Source organism: Athene noctua, chromosome 7 (assembly GCF_965140245.1).
Source record: "Athene noctua chromosome 7, bAthNoc1.hap1.1, whole genome shotgun sequence".
NCBI lineage: Eukaryota > Metazoa > Chordata > Aves > Strigiformes > Strigidae > Athene > Athene noctua.
The window spans coordinates 29,271,619-29,287,649 of record NC_134043.1 but is presented as its reverse complement, the minus strand read 5'-3'; the positions used below and the strand labels follow the sequence as shown (position 1 = coordinate 29,287,649).

At 40.3% G+C, this 16,031-nt stretch overlaps 1 protein-coding gene across 1 annotated transcript in view; it reads left to right on the top strand.

The window, feature by feature from the left end:
• The window catches only part of DRC11 (dynein regulatory complex subunit 11), a 110,674-nt gene that overhangs the window by 20,996 nt on the left and 73,647 nt on the right, over positions 1 to 16,031 (top strand). The window contains exon 6 of the mRNA XM_074910269.1: positions 8,284 to 8,471. Within this exon, the coding sequence (XP_074766370.1) occupies positions 8,284 to 8,471 (188 nt within the window). The remainder of the gene's footprint in view (positions 1 to 8,283; positions 8,472 to 16,031) is intronic.

The following is a 16,031-nucleotide window of genomic DNA, read 5'->3' as shown; positions in this document are numbered from 1 at the left end:
CTTTGAGGCAGGAGTACTCCAAAGGCCTGACATCCCCTTGCTCATGTTTTCACTTAACAAGCACAAGTAATCAATCCCATTGGAGCCAAGTGCTCCACATGCTTAAACAATTTATAGGACTGAACGCTGCATGCTTTATACATGCACACATGTAAACGCCTTCTTGTCTCACAGATGCATCTATTCATTTACAGCTATACAGCTCTCATGCTGCTCTATTCCGTAATTTCAGCCCTACCAAAGAGTTAGTGGCACAATACATGCTGATCTATTATTTTCTCACATAGTATTTTCACCATTCTTCCTTCCTCTATATCCTTTTCACATGAAAAAATCTATACGGTCTTAAATAAAAAAATGTTCTCTCCTCCTTACCTCTTTTAAACATACCCTAATTTAGGCATGTTGTCTTGAATAATGCTTTTATTTATATCTGAGAAAACAGTCTGCCAAATATTCCTTGTTCTTTGAATTCCTGATAAATATAATTCATTTCATCCAGTCAGGAAAAAAATTAGCATTTCCCATAATAGCCTTCTGTGTAAACATTATAGACTATGGCTAAATAAATATTATATGGGATTTAACAAACTGCAAACTCCATAAGTAAGTGAAATTTAAAGTATTTCTTCAGCTCTTGAAAGTGGGCAGCTACAGCAGTGGTACACACCAGGCCTGCTTTTTTATCAAGCATAAGATTAAAATAACTTCTGTTTTACTTGCAACCTAGATGACGTTTTGATGTCAGCACAAAGTTATATGTTATTTCACCAGGCATGCATACACATTTAAATAGTGATAACTAATCTGCCCTATTTTCAATAGAAATTTTAAACCTGCTTAGTTTTGAAAGAGAAAGATTCTGGGAAGGAAGAAGCCTGCTAAATAATTTGGCTTTCGTTGGCTGGAGTCACACTAACAATGAAATCACTGCCTTTCAGAGTCCAAAACATACTTGCTGGTTTTAACAGAAGTTTAACAGCATGTCCAGTTATAATATCAGAAATAAATATAACCAAAATTCTGCAAACTTTTATGGTCATGAATATAGATGTTTTCTCTAGTACAAATTTTCTTTATCTTCTTAAAAAGTGTTACATTACAATATTTTTATAAATATATATTATATAAATCTATAAATCAGCCATTTTCAATATTTTTCTAACAAGGCCTCTTACTACAAATGCTTTGTTTGAATGCATATGACAATTACTTTAATTGGCAAAGCCATTGAAGTGAATCATATAGTAGGGAAGCTTTAATGAATGCCATATATTCTGCTTAGTTGTTCTTTTTTATTCCTAATTTAGGAATTCAGCCATATAATTGATATGGCTATCACCATTAGTGTACCGCGGAACCTATATGAATACAAGCTTCTATCAGCCAAGAGACCTCTTTAAAATACATTCTTCATGCAGCCAGACAAAATACACTGAGGAAATGAGAAAGCAAGGACATAGCTAACTCCTGTATCAAACTTCTAAATATAATTTGGATCTCAGTTTGCAATTCAGTAGAATAGCAGTCACAAGTAAAGAACAGGACTACAGTTGCTTAGGTAGTGAATTCTTTTAGTCTACTTCGTAAGGAGTTACTTGCCTGTGTAGCACAAATATGAGGAAAAAAAAATTGTCACCTTCATTACTGGTGAAAATAAGTGACCATTAGAACTACTTACTTTAAAAGTACTTACTTTGCTTAGGAAAGAAAGTCCTCCAGAGAAGCAAACTATACTAGTACTGAAAATAAGCAGCCTACAGTAAAATGCTACACAACTAGTACATCTTTTGAAAGATTACAATTATGGACAATACTGTCTGTAGCAGAACATTTACTGGAAGAAGTCCCATAAAACCATGCAGCATGTATTTCAACTGTGCTGTTTCAGGCCTAAGAAAAGAAGCTGCCCTAAATGGAGTACCTGGCAATAAAAGCTGCAGTAAATCTACCTTTCAGGCATAATATGAATGTTAGCCTTAAAACGTGAAGTAAAATGAAATGTATTTATTTCATTGAAATGAAGACTATCTTTCCTTGTAAGTGTAGTCATAATGGAACAATTGAAGAGCAGTTAGTTCCACAGCATGGGGCCTCCTATATGTAGAGCTGTAGCCTTAAGCATGTTCAGCCAGCCTGCACACCTCTAAGTGTTTTATAATGAACAATAAAGCAGTCTGCGTTAGAAAGAGCTGTTGAGCTGACTAAGCAGAAAGGCAGGCTTTTCAAGCTAGGAAAGAGTCATCTGTGCAATTGAGTTCCTAATTCAAAAAGGGAAACCGCATAGACTTTCATCACATTGGCTTACCTGGGAGGTGTAGGGAACGTCTTCCTTCTACTGGTGGGTCCTCCACTTTTATAAAACCTAAATTCTCTTTGGAGAGGATAGGGGGAAGACTAAAGAACGGAAGAATCTAACAGCACTCTCATCAGCATACTTGTGACTGATGAGTTGGAATAAAATTCTCTTTTAGACAAATGTCCATTTTGCCTTATTAATTTAAACAAGGATTTTAAAGACAAAGCCCATCAAACATTAGATAAGCATTTTAAGTTAATGGACCATGTAGTCCTATTTTCCCACAAACTCAGGAATCTTCGTATTATGTCCTATTTTTACAGCAACATCAATTATTAATATGTATACATTTGCTGACAGAGGACCACACTAAAAATGTGAGTTTCGTTATCCAGTTCTGGGTCATTAACTGTGAAAAGCTTGTAAATATAATGGTTTATTCACATGGGAAGCCTTCATTAAGATGCATTATTCTACAACTGATGTGGCAGCATTGCATTATCAAGTTCACTATCTCCATCTAATATTTGTAATTTGTTTCTAAATGAGTTGCTGTTTGTAGGGCAAGTTAACAAATTTGAATTTCACATAGGCAAAGAAATTTCTTAAAGATGGGAAAATGCTTCTTCCCCCAAGGAAAAGCTATTTATTAGTGTCCTACTGTAGAATGCCCCCCTTTGATTCAGAAGCAGAAACATTAGAGGTGCTGAGAGAAGTGATGTTAGAAATAAATTGGCTTTTGTCTTCCTTAATGTGCACATTAAGTATAGAGGGCCATAACAGCAGCACTCTTCATATTGTGTCTGTATAACTCTTTAGAGCTCCCGAACAAGCATGTAGGCGCATGGAATGTTGATCTGCAGTACTGCAAGGCACACAGGTCAGAGCCTAGCCAGCTGGGAGGCATTCCTGCAGGAGCTGTTTGAAGCCATCCTCTCACACTGTCCATCTGTCTTGGCACTCCTTCTGCCATTTCACTACTGGTTCTCTCCTGCCTCCTCAGATGGCCAAAGCTTTTTCAGACATGCTTTCTTCTGAAGTCTGCTCCTTGGCTAGAGAACACAAAACTCTACCAGGGCTGTCATAGAGACTCTGTCTCCATCTGAAGACATAAGAGTGCTTGAAGATAAATAAGTTCCCCAGGTTTGCAGTTGTCTCCTCATCACTGAGGCAGGGTTAGGTGAGATTTAGGATGACACATACGTTTGTGATTAGGACAAGAACACTATGGACAAAAGAAAGCCAGCTTAACATAGTGCCTTTCTTCAACTGCAAAGCAAGAAGGTGGAAGCAGTGTTCTCCAATTCATAGCAGTTATGCAATTCATAGCTTTTTCTTTTAAGGTGCTGTAATAATCTAAAGCATTTCATACCATCCATTAAGTGCTGAGGACTCAGTTTTCTTTCCTCAGTTTATCTTTTACGTGACAAAAAAAAAAAAAAAGCATTTTCTAAGAAAAATGGTAGAGAACTGACAGCTAAAACAATGATACAATTATATCCTGTGGACATCTTGTTATATCTCTTCAGCAGCTCCTGGTGCTGAATTGTCTATTTTAAGGTTATGTTGCTAAATTCACTTCCACACTGAATTTTTATCTAGTTCATCTTCTTGTTCTCTATACTTTACCAACAGATTCCTTTTCTTGATCGTTCATACCCTTAACTACACTTGGATCAGTTCTCATAGGCCAAGGAAGCAGTTTTTAAGATAGCCTCCATTTTACTTGTTAGCCCACCTACATGTAAGTTCTTTTGATGTTTCCTCATCCCTTGTTTTCCTCAAGTCCAGTTCATTTTTTTCTGACATAACTGCATTGATTTCAAAGTAACAGTATAGAAAGCCAGGCCAGTTGTACATTCACCTGTAATATTTTAATTAAAAATCAAATAACTGGCATCATTTCCTCAATGTCATTCAGCGCTTTTCTCCTCCTCCCCCAGAACAGGAGCCAGCCTTCAGTTTCTGACTGTTGGCCGCCTGGTCCTCACTCGTAAACAGGGTATGCTGCGTATGTTCCACATTAGACGGCCACAAACCCTTCAGGACTCATTTATCACAGCCAGCTCCGCTCTTCATTTCACGCTCTCCCTCACCCATCTGAGCTGGAGCGTGTTATTGCCAAAGCTTTTGCACTACAGGAGGACCCCCAGGTTTGGCAACTGTCTGACCACTGCTAGGCCAACTTCAAAGGATGTCATTTGTTAACAGATCTCCCTGATACTCATCACAACGGCTTGTCTGGCAGCACCAACTCCTGCTCAGATCAAGTGTCCTTTTGTACCTGCCATGTCATCCTGTCTTGCTGGCTCCTCTCCAACACCTACCCTCCTCCCCAGTTTATCTGGCTGTCTAGGTCTGAGCCAGCTTCTCTTTCCCAGCAATGGAAGCAATCAAGCAACAGCACATTTCACAACGGCAATGGCCTTTTCCTCCATGTAAATAAACCCCTTTCCACATATCTTAATTTAGAAAATATTAATAACAAGAAATCAGTAGGACTGGAAAAAAAGACAGTCAAATGAGAATAGTCTTATCAACTTTCCATTTTCTTTCATTCCTTTCTTTAGTGAGTTATCAAAGGTGGGTAGCTGGATTCTTACTGGTAGACGTTCCTGGGTTTTTTGTTTTCTCGCGGTAAAACAGTCTTTGGAAAAGAAAACAAAAGAAATATGAAGGACAAATACAACAGATCTTCTTTTCATAAGCTGTTCTACAAGGTTATGAATGTACTTCAGCCTTAGAACTTTGAGTGCAGCTCATAAACTAGTACCAGAAGGTATATTGATAACTGTATGGTGCTCAGACAGATAGCTGCACAAATATTTACTCAGGTCTTGGCTGGATTTTGCCAACCAGAGCATGTTCTGTAGCCTTCTTGCTATCAGCATCTAAGCCAGATAGTTTAGAGCTACCTGGACTATGTCCACACCAGCTTCATGACTCTGGACTCAAGTGTAGATAAGGTCTGTATTAATTCACTTAAAGATAAGAATTTCCTACTTCTGGTCTTGCTCATATGGGCACGTTCTTGCCAGTTCAAACAGTTCTTGCCTCTCCTGGCTTTGGTACTGATGAAAGATACGCTGATAGTAAATTCACAGTGACAAACAGCTCGTCATCAAGGGCTCCCTCAGGACTCAGGGGAGAGCAGTTCAGAGGAGGAGCTGAGTGGAAGAAAGTTTCGGAGCTGGCAGAGGAGCTCTCCTGTCGGGGCTGCTGCCATGAGCCATCCTGCTCTCCACATTGGTCTGGTCCCATGCTCACCCACCACTTTTCTTGCTATGGCTCTGTCCCTCAGCTGTCTCCTTGGCTAGCTGATTCACATCATCATACTAGAAGACAACCAGAAGCAGGGCTGGGGAGGGGACGGCGGGGACACACAACAAAAGGGATTATTCTCCGCTTCTTAAGAGTGCTGAACTTGTTCAGTGCAGGGGTCAGGTGAGTGTCAGAGCTTGTGCAGGAAAAGGGAGGGACCACACATCCGGCAGTTAGGGTGTAGGGGGAACCGCCCCTTCCCAGCACCAATGAGCTGTTCATCTGGTGATCCATCTCATGACATTTCACGCTTATGTTCAGATGCGTGCTGTGGAGGAGCCCATCTTTCTTGATCAGCTGCAGATCACCCTCACTAAAGCTGAAGATATCCTCGTGCCCCTCACACCAAGTTACCTAGGCTTGAACATTGATTTTATCACTTTCCAAAGGAGACGGGAAGGGACCTTCTGCCCACCCAGCAAGACATCATCAGCATTCACCACACCTACCTTTGCTCACAGAAATACTCTTTCAAGTCCCCTTTCTTGTGCTCCCAGATTTCTTTCCCTTATGCTTTTTCTCCTCACATATCTTCAACTAGAAAACATATTTCTAAATGAAACAACCCTTCCCCAGCTTTCCCTGGTGAGCATCTAATTAGGAAATCTAGTAGGTTGTCCTCTGCATGCAGTTTGGAGTCTGTTCTCACCATGCTATGGCAGTATACAAAATCATGGAAGAGTCATGTTGGCTCTAGATGGCTCATCTCTTGGGTAGCAGCCCTGCTACCAATACCTCTAGGCAACAGCACTTTGATGGGAACTTCTCAGAAAAACAGTCCCTTGAGCATTGCTGTAGTGAAACAAATAGTTGAGTGGGAAACTGCCTGGGGGAAGTGGATCTTGTTTCTAGATCTCAATCTGGGAAGCAGTCCATGTGGGTCCTCCTCTGATTTCCAGATGAACGCTGAGAAAGCATCTGGCTATTCTGAGGTTCATTTAATATTAGTAAGGCACACAATGGTGGAATCCAAATAAATAGTGTTAATATTAGTTGCTATACTTAAAAATAGGTGCTGGTGAAGGTGAAGATTGGAAACACTGGACTTCCATAGAAACAGAACTCAGTGAAGGTAACATCTCAGGGTGAAAGGCAATGTTTTGGGTCATATATTCAGGAAGAGAGCATGTGCAGCCGCCTTTCAAAAGCGTGCCGGTCTTCTTGTTTCCTCCTGAATATTTTCTCACTGGTGGCCTTGGCCAATGCCTTTTGCATAGCACGAGTCATACACTGCAGATGCACGGAAGGCAGTAAATTGCTTTCCTGAACAGGGCCTCTGCGCTTACTTTGTATAGTGTGCAGTCCTGCTGTGTGCTTTCTGAAACCAAATTTGCTTGGCACTTGTTAGTGATTTTTGGAACCTGGTTGAAGCATGGAAAAACACCGAATAACAGATCTTAAATATAAGCTGGCCTTTGATAGAGGCTTTTTTGTCTTTGCGGGAGACCTCTGAAATTAGGACTTGGAGTGCACTAGAAAAGACATCACCGGAGCAAGGAGAATGCATTACACTAAATTAGTCTGAGATGTGCTGATTAAGGGCAATTTCTATAGATTCTGAAGGTGGAAGGCCAGAGTAGAATTGCATAGGGGTTTTTTATGCAAACCAATAGTCCTAGGCTTTTGTTCACATATGCTGCCACCTATGTGTCAGACAGTCACTAAACTTGAAGAGTAAAACACCATATTACAAAAACAGATTATAATCTTTTCTACTCTTTTACATTCTTAAATTTGACATACACTATCAGACAACAGACTAGTACTTCCTAAGAATATAGAAGAGATTTTGTTCTAGAATTGAAAAAAAAAACCCAACAAAGCTAATTTACAAGTTAATTTTTAAAATACATTTTCCCTTTGCACTTATAAGGTAGTAATAGCTCATAAAACACTGTGAACATCTTATCAGCCATTGCAAAATAAAAAATGTGAAGTTTCAGACCACCCACACAGATGGTATTTTTCATGCTTCTGTATTTGCATACCAGAAAGACTTTCATTTTTCTCTCTCAAAGTACACATGCAAAATCAATCACAAAGCAGAAATTATTGTCTGAGACTGTAGACTGGCTTAGAAGCCCTTGTTGCCAAGGTTATCAAATCATGGGAAACTTGGGGGAGCTATGATTTTTATTACAGGGTTTGGGGATTTGTTTATTCTTCTGTTGTTGTTGTTCCTCAAGGGAAGTCGATTTCCTAGAGGAATATGACCAGCTGCAAACAAAATACCAGGAAACCACTGACCAAGCAGTGTATATAAAAATTCAAGTGAACAAATTAAAAACAATACTGGCTAATTAAAAAGTGCCAATAGGAAGTCCAAACATTTGAAAATTCAATTAAAAAATCTCTGGCACCCTTCTGACATGGATAAAGTTGGCATTTGCAGAACAGCAGCTTTCTCACCTGTCTCATTGAGATCCTGGGATCCCACGCTGGAAGGGTTGTTTTTGTACATTGCAATGTTGTTAATTAATGCTGAAACACCAACAATAGACCATTGTGTGCATCCAGGCACTTTTTATGAGCACAGGGTTTTTTCCTGGCTTCCTGCAAATAAATTAAGGCTTAAGCTTGGATTCACTGTCAACCTGGCATTCCAGTCTATATTAAGTTTCTTTGAATTCATACCTTTTGTTTTCTTCTCTTGTCATTTTCAGAGCCTACCTCCTCACTTAATGGCAACAAGTATTTTGCAGATGCACGCTGAGCAAGTAAATACACTGCAAGGTGAGGTCCAGGAGAGACAAGAGGAGATATTCATCAAGGACAAGCTGAGAGAAATGGAGGGGCTCAGCATCAAGGAAACTCTCCAGGATCAGATTAGCCAGTGTTTCACTGAGTGCCGGTGAGCAGAGATAAACCCCATTGCCTCAAAGAGCCTGATTTTGCAGTGCTTACAAGTTGCAAAATCCATCTTAAAGTGATGATGATCCCAGTCCCAGCTGCAGAACTGGTTCTGCACCAGCAGCAGAGCTAAATTCCCGAGCAGCAGGGCTCCTAATGGGGGAAACCAGAATAGTGCATCACTCCTTGAACAGTCCAGCAGGGATCAGAGGTGCGCCTTGAAAGATTGACCACAGAATCAGGTCCACAGACTTTAAAGTGGGGACACGTTCACTTGGGCTCCAGCTTTGTAATTATAAGAAGCATACGTACATTTTAGGAACATTGACTTTTTTCCCTGTCTGAATACATGAAGTTTAAGAGAGAGAACACAGCCTTCAATGAAATAGAAGTATAATTATTTGCTATAGCAAATCACATCACGTCACTGGTGCTGCAGTCCAGGTGCCTGCTGCTGGTATTATCCAGCAGCCAGTATGAATCTGAAGTACTTTTGTACTTGAGGTCTGACCTTCAAGACACTCCTCCAAATGTAACTTTACTTAAGTAGTGCTGCTGATCTCAGTGAAACTTCACGTCTCAGTAGAGTTAAGCACATACTTACACATTTTTAAACTGAGTGCTGACACCTATAGTTCTCTCAGGAAGTTTACTTTAGCTGAAGAAGTTTTGAGACTGGCAGTTTTAATATGGCAATACTGTAAAGCCTTGTACTAAGGAACATAGGCTGCTTTTATGATAGAGGTAATTTTTTCCAGGATTTATCCCATCCAATAGGTTAGTATGCAAAAGTAAATTGGGAAGCAGTGCCCAGAAGTTCCAGGATTTAGCAGCAAGGTTTCAGCTGCTCTGCAAAAACACTTCTAGTGGTTTTTGTGTCTTGAACTGCTTGGTGATGTTACAGGGCTCATATTTGTCTTGTGGACTAGTGTCACGTCCATTAATCATTCATTGTTTTTTCAGTGTACTGGACCTGCCTTCAGCATGCAGTTTACAATTGGAAACACAAATGCATTTGATGAAATCCTTATCTGTTTATTCCCAGACTACTTTAATCAGGTTTTGGTAGCTATATGACAGGATAATGTTTGTTAAAAAAAAAAAAAAAGCAAGCAAAAAAAAGCAGCAATCAAAAAGAGCATTCACAGGTCTGCTACAACCTGTTTCTCTTCTTTCTTGTACTTTTGCCTCTTAGAGACATTCAAGACTCTGCTATATTTTTACCCCACCTAGCTCTCCCTTAGAAAGAACTGCTGGTTTTAAAAACCTCAGTTATTACAAAGCACTTCCCCATTCCCTAAATCAACCCCGTTCCTAGGGCCTGGTCTGCACACTCCTTGAGCTGCCATTTCCTGCCGCTCCCCACAACTCCCAGCATGTTCAGAGGTACAGAAAGATCTTATTTCCTTTGTTCAATATTACTCATCTAATAGTAATTCTCTAACGTAGGTCAATCGTGTCCAATTAACTTCAGTCTAGAGCTTGAGGAGAACTAACTGAAATACTGTGTGAACCAATAACAGCGTTTCTATAGGAGATTAGCAGAGAACAGTCAATCTCCCAGAGAATAAGGTTGAGCCATAAACCTCTTCAAAGACAGTTATGAGACATTATTAAAAGTAAAATCCATTCCATGGAGACACTTAACAGCAGAGCCAACCAAGAGCCTAACCAATCCAAAGGATCATTTGGAGAAAACTGAAGCCATTGTTCGATCAAGGGAGGTGGAGAGGAATGGCTGAATGAGCAGTTCATCAAAACCCTTGCTACCTAATATATAAGCGACCTCAGTCTCGTGTATCTATGAAATACTCTGACAATGTAAGGTGGAGCGTAAATGCTGAGCTTTCTTATTCAGAGTGAATAAGAACAAGTGAAATGGGACCTCATTGCTGCATTTATATCGCAGATGGGCCCATGGGCCCAACTTCAGGTGAGACTTCAAGGCTATAGGCAGCTACAGTCAGTATCCCAGCATATAAATATGTGATTAAACAAGTTATGAGGAGTTCTTTAGCTAACCTTTTAAGTTGTCTGGTCTAGTCAGGTTCAGCGGTCTTTAATCTCATTTAGACTTGAAAATTAACAAAGATTAAAGCAGGTGTTTGAATATAAGCACCACACTAACTGATCCTGAACATCTTTATAGGTATGCTTTTCCTGAACAAGTGATTATATTAAATGGGACTAAGATATACCCACAGAGTTAATCAGTGACACCACTGCTTATAGATAAGTCTTTAGTCAGGCCTGTTGTTCTGCTGCAGCTGAGATAGACTGAGAAAACGGTTCCCCTCCAACCTCGTAGAATAACCACGGACAGAGCTGCTTCTCTACCCACCCGTCTGAAACAATCTGATACTGAAAAAAAACCCCCAAAACCTAACCAAAAGGCAGTTTTAAGCTAAATCAGACCATTTTGATAGAACACAGTTAAAGAGATGCTGCATATGCAGTTATGTGGTATGCCTGAGTGCAGGGTCTTCTCTGAGGGCAGAGGGCCAGCGACAGACTAGTTGCAGTCAGAGCAGTGTGTTTGATCATGGTCCCTGTTACTCTCTTCTTTTAAATTAACTGTCCATCATGATCTCTAAAAATCAGTAAGGCATGTTTTCAGCCAAGACTACGCAGATCTCATTGGATTTAGCAGTGTGGTAGATAAAGTTCTGCCCCCAGTGAAGCCAGTGGGAGAGCTGCCATCAGTTTCAGCAAAGGCTGGACATCACCCAATATTTTAGCTCATTTGAATCTGGCCGAGTGATACAGTGATTTACAGCACTGAGAGGAGTCAACGTAAGCTGCCTGCCATCCTGCTCTTCACAGGAGGCCTCTATTTAAGCGATCAAAATAATTTTCCCGCAGACATATTCATTTGCATCCAAAATAGATTTAAAAAATCGGCAAATTTCTACACATGGGGAGCATGTGTTTCACACAGAGCCAAGCTTTCCGTGTGGTACATGCCAGAGACACTGCAGAACTAGCAGAAGTTGTTTCCTGCTCCTGCCTGGCCTGCTGAGCAGTGGCCAGGTCTGAAGTGTCAAGGTTTACATTAATTATTACCTGCCAGGATATATTTTGGGTCTCCACTAAGCCAGATCAACAGCTAAATGTAACTTATAAATTAGTCTTTAGCTAGGCTTTTTTAACAGAGTTTACCATTGTCCATAGTCTATTAAATAAACATATAGCTCAAGGGGAACAAAGATTCTTCTGAATAAATTTTTCTGTGTGTACTAAAAAAAATAAACCCAAACTTCCATATTTTATGCTTCAATTGGAAAAGGATGTGATAGGAAATACAATTAACAGGTATTGTCTTTCAGCACAGCTGCTATTAGATTACAAAAGCAATGAGCATATGTTAAATTTCTCCACTTGTAAGAACTGCTATAAATATTTACCACTTTCTTTGCACAAGGGAACAGACATAGCTCCAATCATTTCAAGACCCAACACAGCTTCATATGAAGATAGGTTCTAAAAAAGCAAAGTAAAGCAAACCCTAAAGGAATAGATCAAACAAAAGTGTTCCAGTTGCTTATAGAAATCCTATTGCTGAGCAGACAAAATATTTTTGATATAACACTGTGTTTTTCACAGCCTTGCCTTCCATAGTTCTGTTTATCTGTATTGACATCCATGGAGCTGTTCTTACTTGCCTTGCAAATTATTCACATAAAGCTTTTGAGATTTCTGATTGGCCTTTTCTCTGTGCACCATATTAAAAAAGAAAGATAATTTTTTTCTAATGCTTTTTTATGAAAGCATCATACAGTATACCTACAGGCCTCTCTTTTTTTTAAGACAGCTATATGATTCATAGAGCAGGAATACAAGTATTCCAAAATTAGCATTCTCTGTGATTATATACATCTGAGTATGGATTTTAATCACTTGACTCCCACAGATTCCATCCATTATATTAATAACAGAGTTTCATATTAAGATACAGCAATTGCATAGCTGGGGTTTTAGTTTCAATTTCCTGTACTATTTCAGACCAAAACCATTTTTCTCTCATTTCACATTTAGGGTTTTGCACTGCATATGCAAAAATTGTCATTGTCGTCTTCTCCACTCTTTACCCACTGTGCATACCAACAGTTGCCAAATTATGAGTTTTCCTTGGAGTCATCCCTAAAATAAATTAAAAACAGTGGTGGGAAGAAACGGGGAGAAGGATCCCCTTATTATACAGAGAAATGTAGTAGTATCTTTGTCTAAGAAAAGTCTTCTCTGACAGAAATCCATATGAAGAATAAGAAATCAAGATGAGGTTTTTATTACCGGAGATAGCCTCAAGAATCACAGGGAAGAGCCTAATACACAGCTTTGCTGTAATGTGTCTTATGCCCTCTAGCTGTAACAAATTATACTGTGAATTTCTTGGAGGATTTATATGCCGCTGCTCAGTGCTCGGGGGAGCATTTCATCAGTGACATTGCTGACCTAATAACAGGGGATCTAAGTAATAGCAACTTTTATGTACGTTATGTGTTATTCCCACAGATTTGGGGATTGGTTTTCTGGAAGAGGGAGGAGGCGAGGGGTAAATGTGCTTTCATAATAGGTTTACACTTTACTGATTAGCTTTGAATGATCTTCTTGCTCTGCCTGCTGACTTTGAGTACTGTCAGAAAAAGAATTGGCCAAGCTTCATGGTGAGTGAATGAGGCTCCTTCTGAAGTGGGGGGTTCCTGCGCTTTATTTATTCATTTGGAACGTTCCTGACAGCCAGCCCAGGCTTTGATGCAGAGGAAGGGAGAAAGAAATAGGAAGTGATCATGTTATATTTCCCTTTTTCACAAGACTGTTTTGTTGAGCTAAGTTTACTGCCAATACGCCTGTTCACGGGGCTCCCTAGGTAGCAGGGGGTGGGGAAGGAGGAGGCAGAAGGAAGATGAATGGAGAGAGAGGTTTTGCACTGAAACTCCACAGAATAGGGGAAGTATTCATTTGTGTCAGGCACTGCCCGTATCGCATTTCACACTCTGTACACACTGCTTTTTATGAAGTTAATGTTGACATGCGTGAAAGTTGCCAGGCAATCCATCAATAACTGAAGTCTTGCCAACAGGACAGAGACAGATGACACCTCAGCAGTGCCAAGCAGTGACACCCCCTCCCTGTACCACCTCAGCTCTGCTTCAGAGAAATTGTTGCTCTAAGTCCACCCAGACCTGTGTTGTTTTTTAGTCCTGTCTGGCTCATCATACCTGCCCTCAGCCTGCCAGAAGTGCTTTCTAAGGAACCAAGGAGCATGGATTGCAGTCTCTACATAATATGGCAACAGTTCACAAAACAGCTGATAGGAAAATTGCTTAATAACCAGTTTTAGTGCAATGAACCACTACAGCAGACAGTTCTCTTAAAGAGCAAGCTTCGGTCTGGAAATCCTTGGAACACAACCAGAGACATCACCAGCACCTTAATCACAGCCCTCTTTCCATACAATGCCCTGTTACTCTAGAAAATGCATTCCCCTCTTCTTTGCCACCCCTGCAAGGGCATTTCTACTATAGGAACCTACCAAAAAATGCCTCTCTGGTATCAGGTACTTTATATTCAGCACAGACAGGAGTTACTGCCTACAGGAGCCATTTATAGATGGGTGATGAACCACTCTTATTCACCTAATCCATGACAAATTACTTGTTTTCCCTGTCATCATTAAAGGATTGTCACACACTCACAAACCACTTGTATGCAACATTTCACTTGGGAGCAAAAATTACTAGCCAGAAGTACCTCTGAGCTGAACATAAAAATCAGGATATTCTGCAAATGGGGATAAATAAGTGGTCATGTACTAATTCAACCAGATGAGGATGAACTGAACTAAATTAGAAGGAGGTCTATATCTGCACCAGTTTTCTCCTGTCCTTACCTGTTCACTGGAGTTGAATATACGTTCTCCTACCCTCTTGTACTTTGGGCTCTGAAAGCCTGCACAAACCACATTATTTATGGAATAGCACAAAACAAGTAGAAGCTCCTTCTGAATCAATCTGCAGCCAGTCTGGGTTGAGTTCTCCAGGTTCTCTTCTCCGAGTCTTCTTATTTTTCTTGTGAGAGTGAAGATAAACTCTGAATTGTGGAAATGGAGCTCTGAAAGGGGATGGCACAGGCTCGAGTACCCTCGGCCCAAATACTTTGTCTTCCTGCAAAATTATAGAAACATTAATAGAAGAAACAATGTCCATTTTCTCTATCAATAGTTGCACCTCTGTTTTCTGACAGAGCTAACAACTTCAGATTTTGCAAATCTCTGTATTAGAACAATTAGTGCTGGTACAAAATGCTCTCCGAATGCCTTTCTCCCATGTCAAAAGGCTATTCTGCAGGAACAGCTTACATTTAACATCAATCTTCCTGAACATGGCTCAGCCTGTTCCCAGATGTTTGACTGTACCTCATGTAGACAGTCAAAACTAGCTTCAAAATCCAACAGGAACAACACAGACATGACAGCACATAGCTCTGGCAGCCAAACCTGTCCAGGACCCTGCATAAATCTTCTGGCAGCTAGACTATGCTTGAGCTCCTCACTGCAAGCAGCCATGCCATGGAGTTAAAGTACAACTGTGGGAACTAGAATCCTGCCTTTGGGCTCCCGGGTGAGACAACCTCCAAGGCTGATTAATTAACATAATTAGGAGCTGTAAACATTAATGGGTAATGTTCAAGCCTTTCCTAACACATTCTTAAAGCTTCCACTTGGTAGTTATCTATTGACTAATTTTGGCAGACATCTATAGGGCTGGAGCGAGCGAGGGAATGGAATGCAAATGCATCACTAGCTTACCAGAGGAGTACCAGAGCAAATAGTCCACTGGGTTTCTTTGAAGAGAGAGAAAATAAGTTATCATAACAAGAGGATTGTTTGTGTGTAGTGGGAGAGAGTGGAGCCCACAGTTCTGCAACCTGTTTTCTCATTGATTGGAATCAACAACTTAGCTTTGACAGCCATTTAAAAAAACCCCCTAACTTTCAGTCCTTTCTTGCTTATGGAAACACCATGTTGTCCGCTTTTAAAAAGTGTGAACCCCTCTAATTCCAAAGGAGGGACAACTTTTATTAAGTCCATCTGCAGTTAATCTACTTTATTGGGTGTCCGTGGATTTACAGGAGGCAGGGGACACCTCTGGAAGCTTCTGTGCAGTGGCAGAAGTTGCCTACTTCAGTGCAAGCTGAAAATTTACGAGTGTGCTGACATTAATGGAGGTGACTTGATGGCTTTTGGGGGGGGGATCAGCTAGAAGCCCCTGGATTCATATATTTCTCTTACTTGGTGAAACACAGATAAATCTTGGTGGCGGGTATCTGAAACAGTAAGACCATCTGAACCCTGGTGTCATGCCTCCAGAGAGGCATTGATAACATCCCTAGTTTTGCTTTCTATATCACCACAAACTCTGAAATATATTGCCTTTCCAGTTTTGTAAGGCTCCTTGAATTTAGACTTCATTTTATGATTGCCACCTCTATACAGTGATTAAAAACATGCAAAAAGGCTCTGCTGATGATCCTTAATTTTGCTTATTGAACTGTCAAAAGT